At 43.5% G+C, this 13,282-nt stretch overlaps 1 protein-coding gene across 1 annotated transcript in view; it reads right to left on the bottom strand.

The window, feature by feature from the left end:
* Window positions 1-13,282, bottom strand: part of LOC121677900 — a 28,712-nt gene that overhangs the window by 7,018 nt on the left and 8,412 nt on the right. The window contains exons 2-12 of the mRNA XM_042057029.1: window positions 7,783-7,908; window positions 7,294-7,449; window positions 7,078-7,216; window positions 6,781-6,950; window positions 6,127-6,261; window positions 3,811-3,999; window positions 3,264-3,399; window positions 2,729-3,077; window positions 2,446-2,588; window positions 1,999-2,214; window positions 1,541-1,786 (exon numbers count right to left, since the gene is read on the bottom strand). Coding sequence (XP_041912963.1) covers window positions 1,541-1,786; window positions 1,999-2,214; window positions 2,446-2,588; window positions 2,729-3,077; window positions 3,264-3,399; window positions 3,811-3,999; window positions 6,127-6,261; window positions 6,781-6,950; window positions 7,078-7,216; window positions 7,294-7,449; window positions 7,783-7,908 — 2,005 coding nt within the window. The remainder of the gene's footprint in view (window positions 1-1,540; window positions 1,787-1,998; window positions 2,215-2,445; window positions 2,589-2,728; window positions 3,078-3,263; window positions 3,400-3,810; window positions 4,000-6,126; window positions 6,262-6,780; window positions 6,951-7,077; window positions 7,217-7,293; window positions 7,450-7,782; window positions 7,909-13,282) is intronic.

Here is a 13,282-nt window from a genome sequence, read left to right as displayed (position 1 = left end):
TGTGCAGAGTTGGAAAGTTAGGTCAACTTGGGAAGTGTTTCTCGTTGCCTGTTGGTAAGGTACAGCCGTAGCTTACACCTGCAGGAGCGCTTGCTTGGGCGCCTGTGTTGCGAACACATTTCCACGAATCACGGATGTGTTGATGACATAAATTAGGAAATATTAGAGGACTTAATGAGACGAATTGCATGCCGATTCCATTTAACCCAAATGCCCCAGCAGCAGCACGGGAGAGGAGAGCTTATCTGACAGATCTGCATTGTTTATAGTGAGGTAATGTTAGATTACATTGCAAAAATATCACCATGCATTCATAAGCTCGTGATTGAGTGAGAGTGATCCCAAAACATCGGAAAGTGACATTTCTGTATTACATTTTGTCAAGAGGAAAAATCAATAGCAAACTGTTCACAACTGACTATAGCACTGTGAACCGTTCCTGGTTGCGCCTGGCTAATCCGCCATCATAATAGCAATCCGCTATGGAACAAGCGTGCCTGTTGTTAAAGGGAATGTGAGATGACGCTCTGATTGGTTTATTGCACGTTACGCCCAAACCACACCCATGAATAATGTAGCTGCTACAGACCACCCTATTTTAGATTTGCGTCGGGCGCAACAGTCAATTTTCCGCCGGTAAAATAGAAACAGCGCCCAAGATCCGCCCACAAAGCGATTTGCACGAAGTCAATTGCGTTAAAGTGCAAGATATAGCCCTGTATGTGTTTATTGCATTTAAGTTGGGTTTTCTTCGTTTTCATTTTCTCTAGCTAGGCATTATTCATTCTCAACAAATATCGGGCTCAGCAGTGAGATGAGAAGGCTATCAATGAACAGAAAACCGACCGTGTTGGCTAACAATTTATTAAATACTCCTGTTATTGTCGTCAACGACGTCGTTGTACTGCCTTTTTAGCGCCTTCTGCTTATGATGATTTAGTCTTTTGAATTCCTTGCGATGCGGTTGTAGGCCTACATCAATGTGTCTCTTGCCGTTCCCTTCATGTGTTCACGACGCTGTCTGCCCTCATAGACAGTACTATGCCACTCCATCATGACCCTGGCATTTAAGTGCTCCCGCAACATGGACATTGACACGCCCTCACGTGGTGTGAATCTTAACCGCATGTTCTTTGCTTCGTTCAGACATAGCTCATTTACATAATGTCCGGAGGAAATACTAGGAGGGGAGAAGTAGAACAGCTGGCTAAGTTCGGACTTCCATATGACCGTTTATGTTGTTCAGATATACGGCCCAACCGTTTAACATCTGCAGAACCTCCGGCCTTACACGTATGTCTGAAAGCCCTAGTGCTAGTGCAGGCCCGGAGTGGAAAACTAGGACAAACAATTGCCACAGGATAATTGTATGTGTTCAGTTTTGCTTGGGGGCTTGTGGAATAAAAAAAAAGGTGTTTACCGGTGGTCCTACATCAAATGCCACATGCGAGTTATGTGCTACGTCCTGTGTGCAAGGATATTTGTGTTTGTGTGCGTACTAGCGTGTAAGATGTGTGTGTGTGTGTATGTGTCTATTTACACAATATGAGCGCCAGTCCAAGAATCATTAGACCAATAGTGGTCATCCCCACGTTGACTGAGGAGCTGGTTTGCTTGTTTGCTGCTGCCTTGAAGCCACATCCTCCTCCCTCGTCACATGTGCACACTACCACCTCCATGGTCTGTCTGTCTGGGCAAGTTGAACCCTGGGCATCAGACACCTCCACTGTTATACGGTACATCCCTGGCCACAAGGGCTCCTTGGCCCAGAAAGCAGCTGTGGTGTCTGCCAAGGAGAAGAAACGGAGCTCCTTTACAATAGAATGATGAACCATGTTTTGGCTATCCTTATTGAAAGTATGCTTACATTTTAGCTAGAGGTTTTTTGGTCTAGGCAAAAATAAAAAATACTACATGGTATTTAGATTTTAGATAAGATATATGGAAGATATTGTTCCCAAAAGAAATCTTGTGAGCCCTGAGAAATGTTACTCTTACCATCGACCGACTTCATTTCCCATGCTCCTTTGGTTTCCTTTTCAATGAGCCTAAAGGACAGAGGGTTTGCATTGTCGTCTGCATCGAAAGCAGAAATATTCACAACTTTGGCATCGGTGCAGGCACTCTGGTAAGTGCTTGTCAGCATGGGGCAGTGGTCATTTGAATCCTCCACAGTTAGGACTATAGTTCCAGTGACAGTTTTACTTGGCATATCTAAAAACAAAAACGGCCACAATGTTTTCAGACATTATGTTTATGATTCTAAACATTAAGTGTTGTCTGCCATTCCACATTGTTCATGCCAACGACACCAGTTTCTGCATGTAGGCCACCAATATGACTCATGAAGTATGAGTAGGGTAAGGTAAGGAATATCCCCATACATTATATACCTCTTATCCATTCAGAAATCATTTGACTTGATATAACTTATGCTTAACTTGCCATCTGTCATGCAAAGGATCAAGGCTTTGTAAGTCCCGTTGACCACGAAAGGAGACTCTCGATCTGGCACCTTGTTTAGTTTAATCTCCGCTGTTGTCTCGTCAATGGTGAACCAATTATCAGGATCATGACCTTTAGCATATCTGATTACAAAAAATAATAATTGTTCTTCAACGATTATTTTTATCTGCATAATTTTAGATGTTATACAGTGTTTATATAGAAAATCTTTCCTGATATAGTGAAAAGCAAAGTTATTGTTTGTGTTGTTTGTTGTACAGACCTTACATTTTCGGCCACCTCTCCAGTATCTCCATCTGTGGCAGGGTAGGTGGCGATCACCATGGGGACTTTCACCACCTCTGGGTCCTCTGGCACTGATATCTCCTTCACTTCTGGGTGGAAGCCTGGGCCATCTGGCTTGTTGTTCACTGCAATCTTTATTGGGTAACTTTTCCCAGGTTTTTTACCTGGCCCTGGACCGGGTTTGGTGCCTGGTTTGGTTCCTGGTTTTACCCCAGGGCTGATGCCTGGTTTTGTGCCAGGCTTAGCTGGGCCATCAGGTCCAATAGGGACTATACCAGTCCCTCCAGCTCCCCCGGGTCCAATAGGGACTACACCAGGACGCCCTCCTCCTCCACCACCACCACCTCCTCCTCCACCACCACCACCTCCTCCTCCACCACCACCTCCTCCTCCTCCACCCCCTCCACCACCACCACCTCCTCCTCCACCGCCACCACCTCCTCCTCCACCACCTCCTCCTCCTCCACCACCACCACCTCCTCCTCCACCCCCACCACCACCTCCTCCTCCACCTCCTGAAGGGCTTATTCCTGGTCCAGCTAAATCTATCTCCAAGCCCAAAGCTACAGCAGTTCCATTGACAAAAGGAGCAACATTCTCAACCAGCATATCCAGGTCGATTTTCTTGATTTTCTCATAATCCACTGGCTGTTTGAGGCATTGGGGATTATTTGGAGTTGTTCATGACACATAGGGGAAAGGGGAAAGGAGAAGATACATAAGACACTAACAGTAGCTTCAACTTTGCAGCTCACTCGAGTTAACAAGTAATGTGGTACGTAAAAAAATACAAGTAATCAAATACAGAATGTCTTTAATGACTTGTTTAACATTTTTTTCCATTACATTTGTTAAAAGTTCACCATTTGAACAGCTGAATGCCAGCCTAGTGCTACCTGATTCAGCTTAGATTCTTGTGGGAAAAATGTGACAATATTAGATGGAGAGGATGCTCATCAAAAACAAAAGGAAACCGCTTGTTTTGAAGCTTGCATTTCATCCTGTTGTGAAATGCTTCCCCAATGACATTTCAGAACATGCAAGTCTGAAATTGCATACCTTAACCAGCTTCAGGATGCCCTCGTTAGTCAGTGGGTCAGTTTCGATGGTGAACAGGCCTTCCTCGTTCCCGGACACAAGGTGAAACACTGCCAGCCAGTTATCGCTGTTCTCTAAATCCACATCGAGAGCTTTGATTCTCATCACCACCACCACGTCTTCTGTTCCTTCATCCACATTTCCAGAGTACTGAGGATGAATACGGAGAAAGGACACATATCAGGTGATAAAGCAGTAGGGTTATGTATGCAGTGCATTACTCAGAGTGAATCCGCTGTCTCTCAGATCCTCAGCGTCACATTTAACTGACAGGGCCCCTGAGCATTCCCCATGACAATCATTAATACAGAGGTATACTTTCATTTGAGTGTGCACTTTGATCGTTGCCATAATATGTAACTTGGGAGGAAATATGAACAGACTTGTTGAGGAATGCTTTTTCTTAAAAACATTAAAGCATGTGAGTTTTCTCCTAGTATCCTAACCTCACGAGATAACTGAATCACTCTTTTACCACGTTTTAGCCTCAATTATGGGGCAGCCGTGGCCTACTGGTTAGTGCTTTGGACTTGTAACCGGAGGGTTGCCGGTTCGAACCCCGACCAGTAGGCTGGGCTGAAGTGCCCTTGAGCAAGGCACCTAACCCCTCACTGCTCCCCGAGCGCCGCCGTTGTTGCAGGCAGCTCACTCCGCCGGAATTAGTGTGTGCTGAGTGTGTTTCACTATTTCACAAATTGGGATAAATGCAAAGACCAAATTTCCCTCACGGGATCAAAAGAGTATATATACTTATACTTACTTATACTACAATCTTTTTGTGCACTTGGGAACAAAATGTGTTGTGTCTATCAAACAGATCTCCTATACCTTGTGGAGGAGTTTGAGCGAGGCTAAAGCTAACTCCACATCGACTCGCTCTTCCAAGCCTTTTCCCACAATAACAACACCTATGTGAGAATGCTGTTCATTGACTTTAGTTCAGCATTCAACACCATCATCCCCTCCAAACTGATCACCAAACTCAGTGAACTGGGCATCAATACCTCCCTCTGTAACTGGATTCTGGACTTGCTAACCAACAGACCTCAATCTGTTAGGTTAGATAACCACACCTCCTCAACCATCACCCTGAACACCAGCGTACCACAGGGATGTGTGCTCAGCCCTCTCCTTTACTCCCTCTTCACCTATGACTGTACACCTGTACATGGCTCTAACACCATTGTCAAGTTTGCAGACGACACTATGGTGATTGGTCTCATCAGCAACAACGATGAAACGGCCTACAGGGAGGAGGTCCAGCACCTTACATCATGGTGCACTGACAACAACCTGGCTCTCAACACCAAAAAGACCAAAGAGCTCATTTTGGACTTCAGGAAGTCTAAAGGCACACACACCTTCATTCTCATCAACGGGAGGTGGAGCGTGTCACCAGCTTGAAGTTCCTGGGTGTCCACATCTCTGAGGACCTCTCTTGGACCCTCAACACCACCCCACCACCCCCCGATGCCTCCTTGCCTGTGCCTGTTGAGGTGTCCACAACTTGGCAACCTTGACAGGGACAACAAGGAGGCGGACATCCCCAGCAACGTACCTGCCCCCCGGACAGTTTGCATTACCCTCATCTCACCCACATAGTGTTATTTATTTACAAATGTACACACTGTAATTACTCTTATCCATCCTGCACATACACTTATTCTTAATACTCTTATAATCTTACTATATCTGCACTACAATGGTACTGTTAAACTGCACATAGCTGTACATACTGTACATATCTGTCTATATGGTTCATACTGAATATCCATATTTATTCTGTTTTATATTATATTATATTATATTATATTATATTATATTATATTATATATTATATTCTGTTAATAGACTGCATATATCTATATTATTCTTACTACTATTATATTGTTACTGCTACTACATTGCACATATCTGTACATGTTGTTCATACATTGTTCATATCACAGCCATATGTATTCTGCTCTTATAAAGTAACTGCTAAATACACTGCACATATTTATATCTAATTTATATTACTCTAAACCACCTTCTGTAAACCAACTGCATACTACTGTCTATACTGCACTACATTTCTTTACCTGCCTATTTACCACTTTTCTATACTATGTATATATACTTTGTGTATTTTTTGCACTTCTGGTTAGATGCAAACTGCATTTCGTGGCTTTGTACTTGTACTCTGCACAATGACAATAAAGTTGAATCTACAAGAATCTAATCTATACTGTATGTCGTCATTATTCTTTCCTTTTCCACATGCATCTGTCCTCTCACCAAGTCCTTCTCCAGCGTAGGGACATTGTCGTTGATGTCTCGGACCTCTATGCGTACCGTCCCAGTTCCTGTGTTTCCACCTGGAGCTCCAAAACCATCCACTCCCTGGATAACGACTGTGTACAAATCAATGACCTGGAAAGGCCATATTGTCAGTTCATATTCATACTGTCATATTGTCATTCATATTGTCAGTCACTGATTTGATGGGTGGTCTTTATGAGATATCTTTTGGGGAACTGGAATTTTTCCCGCAGAACTGCATGGTCGTAAACAGATTTACTGACCCCATTCCTGCAGAACATCCCCTGATGGCTGCTGCCAAACGGGGGCAGCCGTGGCCTACTGGTTAGCACTTCGGACCTGTAACCGGAGGGTTGCTGGTTCGAACCCCGACCAGTAGGCACGGCTGAAGTGCCCTTGAGTAAGGCACCTAATCCCTCACTGCTCCCCGAGCGCCACTGTTGATGCAAGCAGCTCACTGCGCTGGGATTAGTGTGTGCTTCACCTCACTGTATGTACACGTGCTGTGTGTGTTTCACTAATTCACAGATTGGGATAAATGCAGAGACCAAATTTCCCTCACGAGATCAAAAGAGTATATATACTTACTTATACTTAATTGTGTCCTTAGTGTGTTTAGCTCGTTCTTACCTCTCGGTCCAGGATGGGTTTCTTCACAGTGATTGCTCCGGTCATTTTATCAATAGTGAACACATGCTCCGACCCTGCAGGTTCTTGACTCAGGATGCTGTAGGCAATCTGTGAGTTGAGGGTTCCTTCCTCGTCAGCGTCCATGGCCGTCATTGTCGCAACATAGGTGCCTGGAGCGTTCAGTATGAGTCATGTGGTAAGTGCACCATCAATGACACACCGGGATGGGTGAGAAATCAAGCATTTTGATAAACTGTACATGTATTTTAAGATTTAAGAGCAATGAATCCTTCTTACCGACTTGGCTGCATTCTCTTACTGATGCTGATAGGGGCTGAAATACAGGTGGATTGTCATTTTGATCTAGGACCGTGATCTTTAAATCAATCTTATTTTCTGCCAAGGACCCATCAGGCAACCTTGCATATGCTGTCAGCTGTGGGAGGGAAAAAAAACATGTTACTTTCTCCTTTCTGGTATAAAAAAGTTACCTTAAAACCATAAACAACTTACATCAAACTGCTTATATTCTTCTCTGTCCAGAATTCCTGTGACTGTAACATAGCCGGTGTCTTGGTTTACAATGAAGAGGTTTACTGGTGGTTGGTCTGCCCCTCTTCCAGACAAGCTGTACTTAACACGGTTTTTCGAGTCCAAGTCTGAGCGAATCTGGTGAAAATTTAGTTTTAATGGTTCTGATGTTCTGATGTTTAGTGGTTCTGATGTTTTCAATAGAGATATTGTTGTTTTGGCCCTGTTGTCTCAACTGATCACAAACAATGTTGGCAACCAACACCCATGTGTATACAGACATTCATATATGGTTGACTAATGACTAGGTAGTAGACTAATTAATTTATACATTCACAGGGAAAAAATGTATCATTTTCAATATTGTATGCAATTGAAATATATTGTAACAGGCACCAAAGTCACAACACAGACAGGTTGCCTCACAAAGGAAAGCCCCCATACAAATTCTCATAGCTCAAGAGTCCTTACTTTCGCAATATGCTCTTTGTGGGTGTGGTCAATATTCTCCATCAGTTTGGTTGGAGGGATGATCCATTCTCTCTTCTGCCGCCGGAGTGTGGCATTCTTCCCAGCTATTGCTTCTACTCGGAAAAACTTCAGGGGTGAAACAGATGTGCTTGTCATTTATAATGTCTGTCACCAGTAGGCAGTAATTCTTAGACTATTTTGGTCCAAGATGGGTCTTGAATAAGTTATTTTAAAAGTATATACTTTGGGAGCTTTTTGCAATAATGCATTTTAATGGAGCATATAATCCATATGTATATAGTACTTGAGTGATTTGTTAAAACAAGGATAATCTTGTCTGCAAAGTGCAGGTACACGTTTGTTTTCATTCGATTCAGCATGGCCACACCTGTTCCAGGTGTGTGTGTGTGTGTTCAGGCTGGAATGCTGATTTAGTATTTCTGTGTTCACGTGTTTGTGGAGATTGTGTGTGTGTGTCCCTTTTCTTTCCCAACAGTGCCTCAATCATGAGGTTTTTATACCCATGTTGCACATGTGAAAGAAAGAAAATCTGTACTGTTAGCCAGATTGTAGTGTAAATCAGATTGGATGAATTCAAAATAAAGTTATGTAATGTTGGATTCTACTGTGGTTGGTCAAATGCACGTGTTGTATATACTGTACCTACAGACATGTGATATTATGCTGGTATGTACCTGTGTCACAGTTCAAGATGAAATCTTTCTTTACTGAGAGAGAATGATTCACCGGCTGTCAGAAATATTACTGGCACTTGTGCTGGAGAGAAGATCATGTTTTCGTAAGGCAGACTCATCATCAGTAGCCTATATATAAATACCCTCGTCTGCCTGTCTGAATGCGGTGCTCAGTCAGTGTATCTGGACAATACAATAACCACAGTGTGTTCACACATACTGCATGGGCTTCACACATCTAACATCACAGTGCTGTTGACTGGACCTGCTGAAGTTGCAGTCCCACCAGCCTCTGCCAACTCGAAACATTCAGTTCCTATTTACTTCCGCCTTGTCACCGTTTTCTTTGGAGAAGTCACTGATCCATGAGCTCTGTGATTATGATTCAACTGCATAAACAGACAGGTGTGTTTCTAAGGCATTTCTGGTGCATGGCACAGAAAACAACATTGAGCTAATAGTAACTTGGGGACAAACAAAAATGTAAAATAGAGTTTCAAGAGAGTCAACTTTTTGCAGAATATTATGCTAAAGTCCATTATTTCAAAGTAGGCTATCTGCATTGGTTTTGAACGTTTCAATCAGATACCCTCCAGGAACAGATTGAAATGGTCTAGGGCAGGGGTGTCAAACTCAAATTCACAGGGGGCCAAAATTAAGAACTGGGAGTATGTCGCGGGCCAAGCGCAACATTTATTGAATAACCGATGTTTTTATTGAATTAAAACTATATACACACAAGAAAAAAATAGAATGCAGGCATTTCTGAATATAGCCTAATAGAAAAAATATATTGAATATCTGAATAGAAAAAATATATTGGCCTATTTTTTGCAGGTGAACTATAAAAATTGTAAATAACATTTAACAATTATCAAAATTGTAATTGTAACTATTAACAGTTAACAAACTCTCCCTCTGAGAATGGCCGTGCTGTTTGCGCGATATCCTGTGCAACAGTAAAACTCGCTTTTGCAGCATCATCACTTGTAACTTGGCTTGGGTAGTCTGCCTTGAAAGCAGACTTGCTTTCAATTCTCCCACCTTCTGTAGCTTAAGCTTCGCATCCAGATCTTTGTATTTGTCTTCATGTTTAGTTTCGTAGTGCTGTTTTATGTTGTACTCTTTAGTGACAGCTACGGTGAATCCACATACCAAGCAAACGTGTTTGTCCTTGAATAATATTGTCATGTACTGAATAGAGAGCTATCTCTTTAAGAGGAACTTTATGTTATAAAGTGTAATTGGGGAACCTGTTTAATGTTACACTTGCTTTTGGAATTGGGAGTAAAACGACAAGCAGTGGAAACCGGTGTCCGAGATTTAATTCTGTGGACGTGCAACTATTAACAGTTTAATAGTAGGCCTACAACATAAAATATAACATTGGCGACGAGAAGTGGGCGAGCACAAGTACGGGAGAAAACGTGAATTTTAATATGGATAAAGTGAGTATCCCGATGTTTGAGTGCTTCAAAGACCCGGCTACATTAGGTCGACGGTGGACTCGATGGCTAAATTCATTTGAACTTTTTGCCGACGGCAAAGGACTTTTAGTCAATAGAGATACACCTGCTGCAACTTTACAACGCAGGAGAGCATTACTTCTACACCATGCAGGGCCTGATGTACAGGACATTTTTACTACCTTGCCTAACACGGGTGGTGTGGCTGATTACGGAGCTGCAACGCAAGCCCTGAATGATTACTTTGTACCTCGTGTAAATACTGCTTTTGCGCGGCAGTCATTCCATGCACTTTCGCAAAAACAAGGAGAGACAGTGCAACAGTTTACAACAAGGCTCAGGCAAGAGGCCAGGGATTGTGCATTTGGTGCCGATATGAACAATCAGATTCGTGACGCAGTCGTGGCACGATGTTCCTCCAGCTACGTTCGCCGAAAACTTTTGGAAGAGGGACACGACCTCACTCTGGCACGTGCGTTGGACGTCGCATCACTCTGCGAGAGGATTGAGGAGCAGTTGTCTCTAACAACGGGAGGAGAAGCTGCAAGTGCAAATACAGAACGTGTGAACAGGGTAGGACCAAAGCACAATCAAGCTAAATTTAAGAGACTTCAAAATACACAGAAAAGTAAGTCAGAACTGCACCAATGCTATAGATGTGGAAATACAGATCACTTCGGCAAAGATCCAAAATGCCCAGCTAGAGGTCAGAAGTGCCACAAATGTAATGGAAATGACCACTTTTCCAAAGTATGCAGGACCAAAAAGAATAGGAAACAAACTGTAAATAATGTGGAAGAACAGACAGATTATGCATTTTTGGTGACAGACAACTCCATGCAAAATAGGCTGAACGTGTGCCTGGGAGGAGTAAACTTGAAGATGCTCATAGACTCTGGTGCTACCTGCAATATAGTTGATGAGAACACATGGGGGGAACTGAAAAATGAACACATAAAATGCCATTCCTATCTCTCAGCAGACAGGAAGCTATATGCTTATTCGTCCAACCAGCCACTGACAGTAAATGGAGCTTTCAAGTGTGAAACTAAGATTGGAAATTCCAGTGAATATGCTGAGTTTATTGTCATCAAAGGACATGGTGAACCATTATTAGGAAAGGACACAGCAGCAAAGCTTGGAGTACTGAGAATTGGAACGGATATAGCAGTAATAGCAGATCTAAAACAGTCTGTACTGGCACAGTATCCTGATGTGTTTCGGGGTGTGGGAAAGCTAAAAGACAAACAAGTCAGTCTATACATCAATCCTGATGTCCAGCCAGTGGCACAGCCTTTAAGGCGAATACCGTTCAACTTGAGAGGACCTGTAGAGAGAAAAATAAAAGAACTGTTAGACACGGACATAATAGAAGAAGTGAATGGTCCTACTCCATGGGTCAACCCAGTAGTAGTTGTACCAAAAGCCAACTCTGAAATCAGATTATGCCTGGATATGCGTCAAGCAAACCGTGCCATCGTCAGAGAACGATACCCTATACCTACGGTGGATGAAATCCTGCAAGGCATGAATGGGTCCATGGTGTTCAGCAAACTGGATCTCAAGTGGGGTTATCACCAACTGGAGTTGACACCTGCATCACGCCAGATCACAACATTTGCTGTCCACAATGGAGTCTACAGATACAAACGACTGATCTTCGGAGTGTCTTCAGCCAGTGAGCAGTACCAGCATGAAATTGCATCTGCATTAGCTGGAATAGAGGGAGTCGAAAACATCTCAGACGACATTGTAGTTCATGCAGCAGACCAGAAAACCCATGACCAGCGTCTATATGCTGTCCTGAAGCGCCTGCGGGAGTGTGGACTTACATTAAATCCTGCAAAATGTGAGTTTAATATGGATCGCTTAGTTTTCATGGGAATCCTGCTGACAAACAAAGGAATTGGACCTACTGAAGAGAGAGTTAGGGCAATAGTGGAAGCCAGAGAGCCAGAAAATGCCTCAGAGGTGAGAAGCTTTCTAGGTCTTGCCTGTTACAGCAGCCGGTTCATTCCAGAATTTGCGACTCTGGCGGAGCCATTGAGACGTCTAATCAGAAAAGACACTCAATTTGTGTTTGGTCCAGAGCAAAGAAAAGCATTTAATGCACTCAAAGATGGACTGGCGAAAGCTGGAACCTTGGCGTACTATAATAAGGATGCACTAACACGAGTGCCAGCGGGACTCGGCGCTGTGCTTGTGCAACGCCAGCAGGGCGAGATGGTTCCTATTTGCTATGTGAGCAGAAGCTTGAGTGACTGCGAGAGAAGATACTCTCAAACAGAGAAGGAAGCCTTAGGTTTGGTGTGGGCCTGTGAAAGACTTCATCCCTATGTATATGGCAGACAGTTTGAGCTTGTCACTGATCACAAACCATTGGAGGCAATATACAGCCCGCGATCGAAACCCTGTGCCCGTGTGGAAAGATGGGTCTTACGTTTACAGCCATACGACTTCAAAGTTGTCCATGTGCCAGGAAAAGCGAACATCGCTGACCCATTGTCACGCATGTTGGGGAAGACCACCATAAAAGAGCAACATTCACATGGATCTGAAGAATATGTGCGGTTCATTGCTGTGAATGCCACCCCTATAGCTCTGACAACAAGAGAGGTGGAGGAAGCCTCAAGGAATGATATGGAGCTGATAGAGGTGAGAAAAGCAATAGAGACTGGATGTTTTGAAAAATGCATGGCATACGCACCAACAGTCAATGAACTCTGTGTTGTTGGCTACATTGTGCTACGCGGTACCCGTATTGTGTTACCAAAAGCCTTACGGGCGAGAGCACTCATGCTCGCGCATGAGGGACATTTGGGGATTGTTGGAACCAAACAACATCTGAGAAGCAAAGTGTGGTGGCCAGGTATAGACAAAGCTGCAGAAAGACATTGTAGAGCATGCCATGGGTGTCAGATAACATCAAGACCTGATGCACCCGAACCTCTAAGGCCAACGCCACTGCCAGATGGGCCGTGGAAAGATTTAGCCGTGGACTTACTTGGACCACTACCATCAAAACACTCAATCCTAGTTGTGGTAGATTACTATAGCAGATACTATGAGTATGATATACTCACTTCCACAACGACTGAAAAAGTGATTGACAGTCTTGAGTCGATATTCAGTCGACATGGACTACCTGTAACACTGAAATCCGATAATGGACCACAATTCAAGTCTGATGAATTCAGAAATTATTGTGCTGAGAATGGAATTACACATGTGAGAACAACGCCAAAGTGGGCTCAAGCGAATGGTGAAGTGGAGCGCCAGAATGCTTCAATCATGAAACGCATCCGAATTGCACAGTCAGATGGACTTGACTGGCAGAAA

This window comes from Alosa sapidissima, chromosome 12 (assembly GCF_018492685.1).
Source record: "Alosa sapidissima isolate fAloSap1 chromosome 12, fAloSap1.pri, whole genome shotgun sequence".
Lineage (NCBI taxonomy): Eukaryota > Metazoa > Chordata > Actinopteri > Clupeiformes > Clupeidae > Alosa > Alosa sapidissima.
Note: the sequence above shows the minus strand (reverse complement) of the source record. Positions and strands in the feature narration are given on the sequence as shown.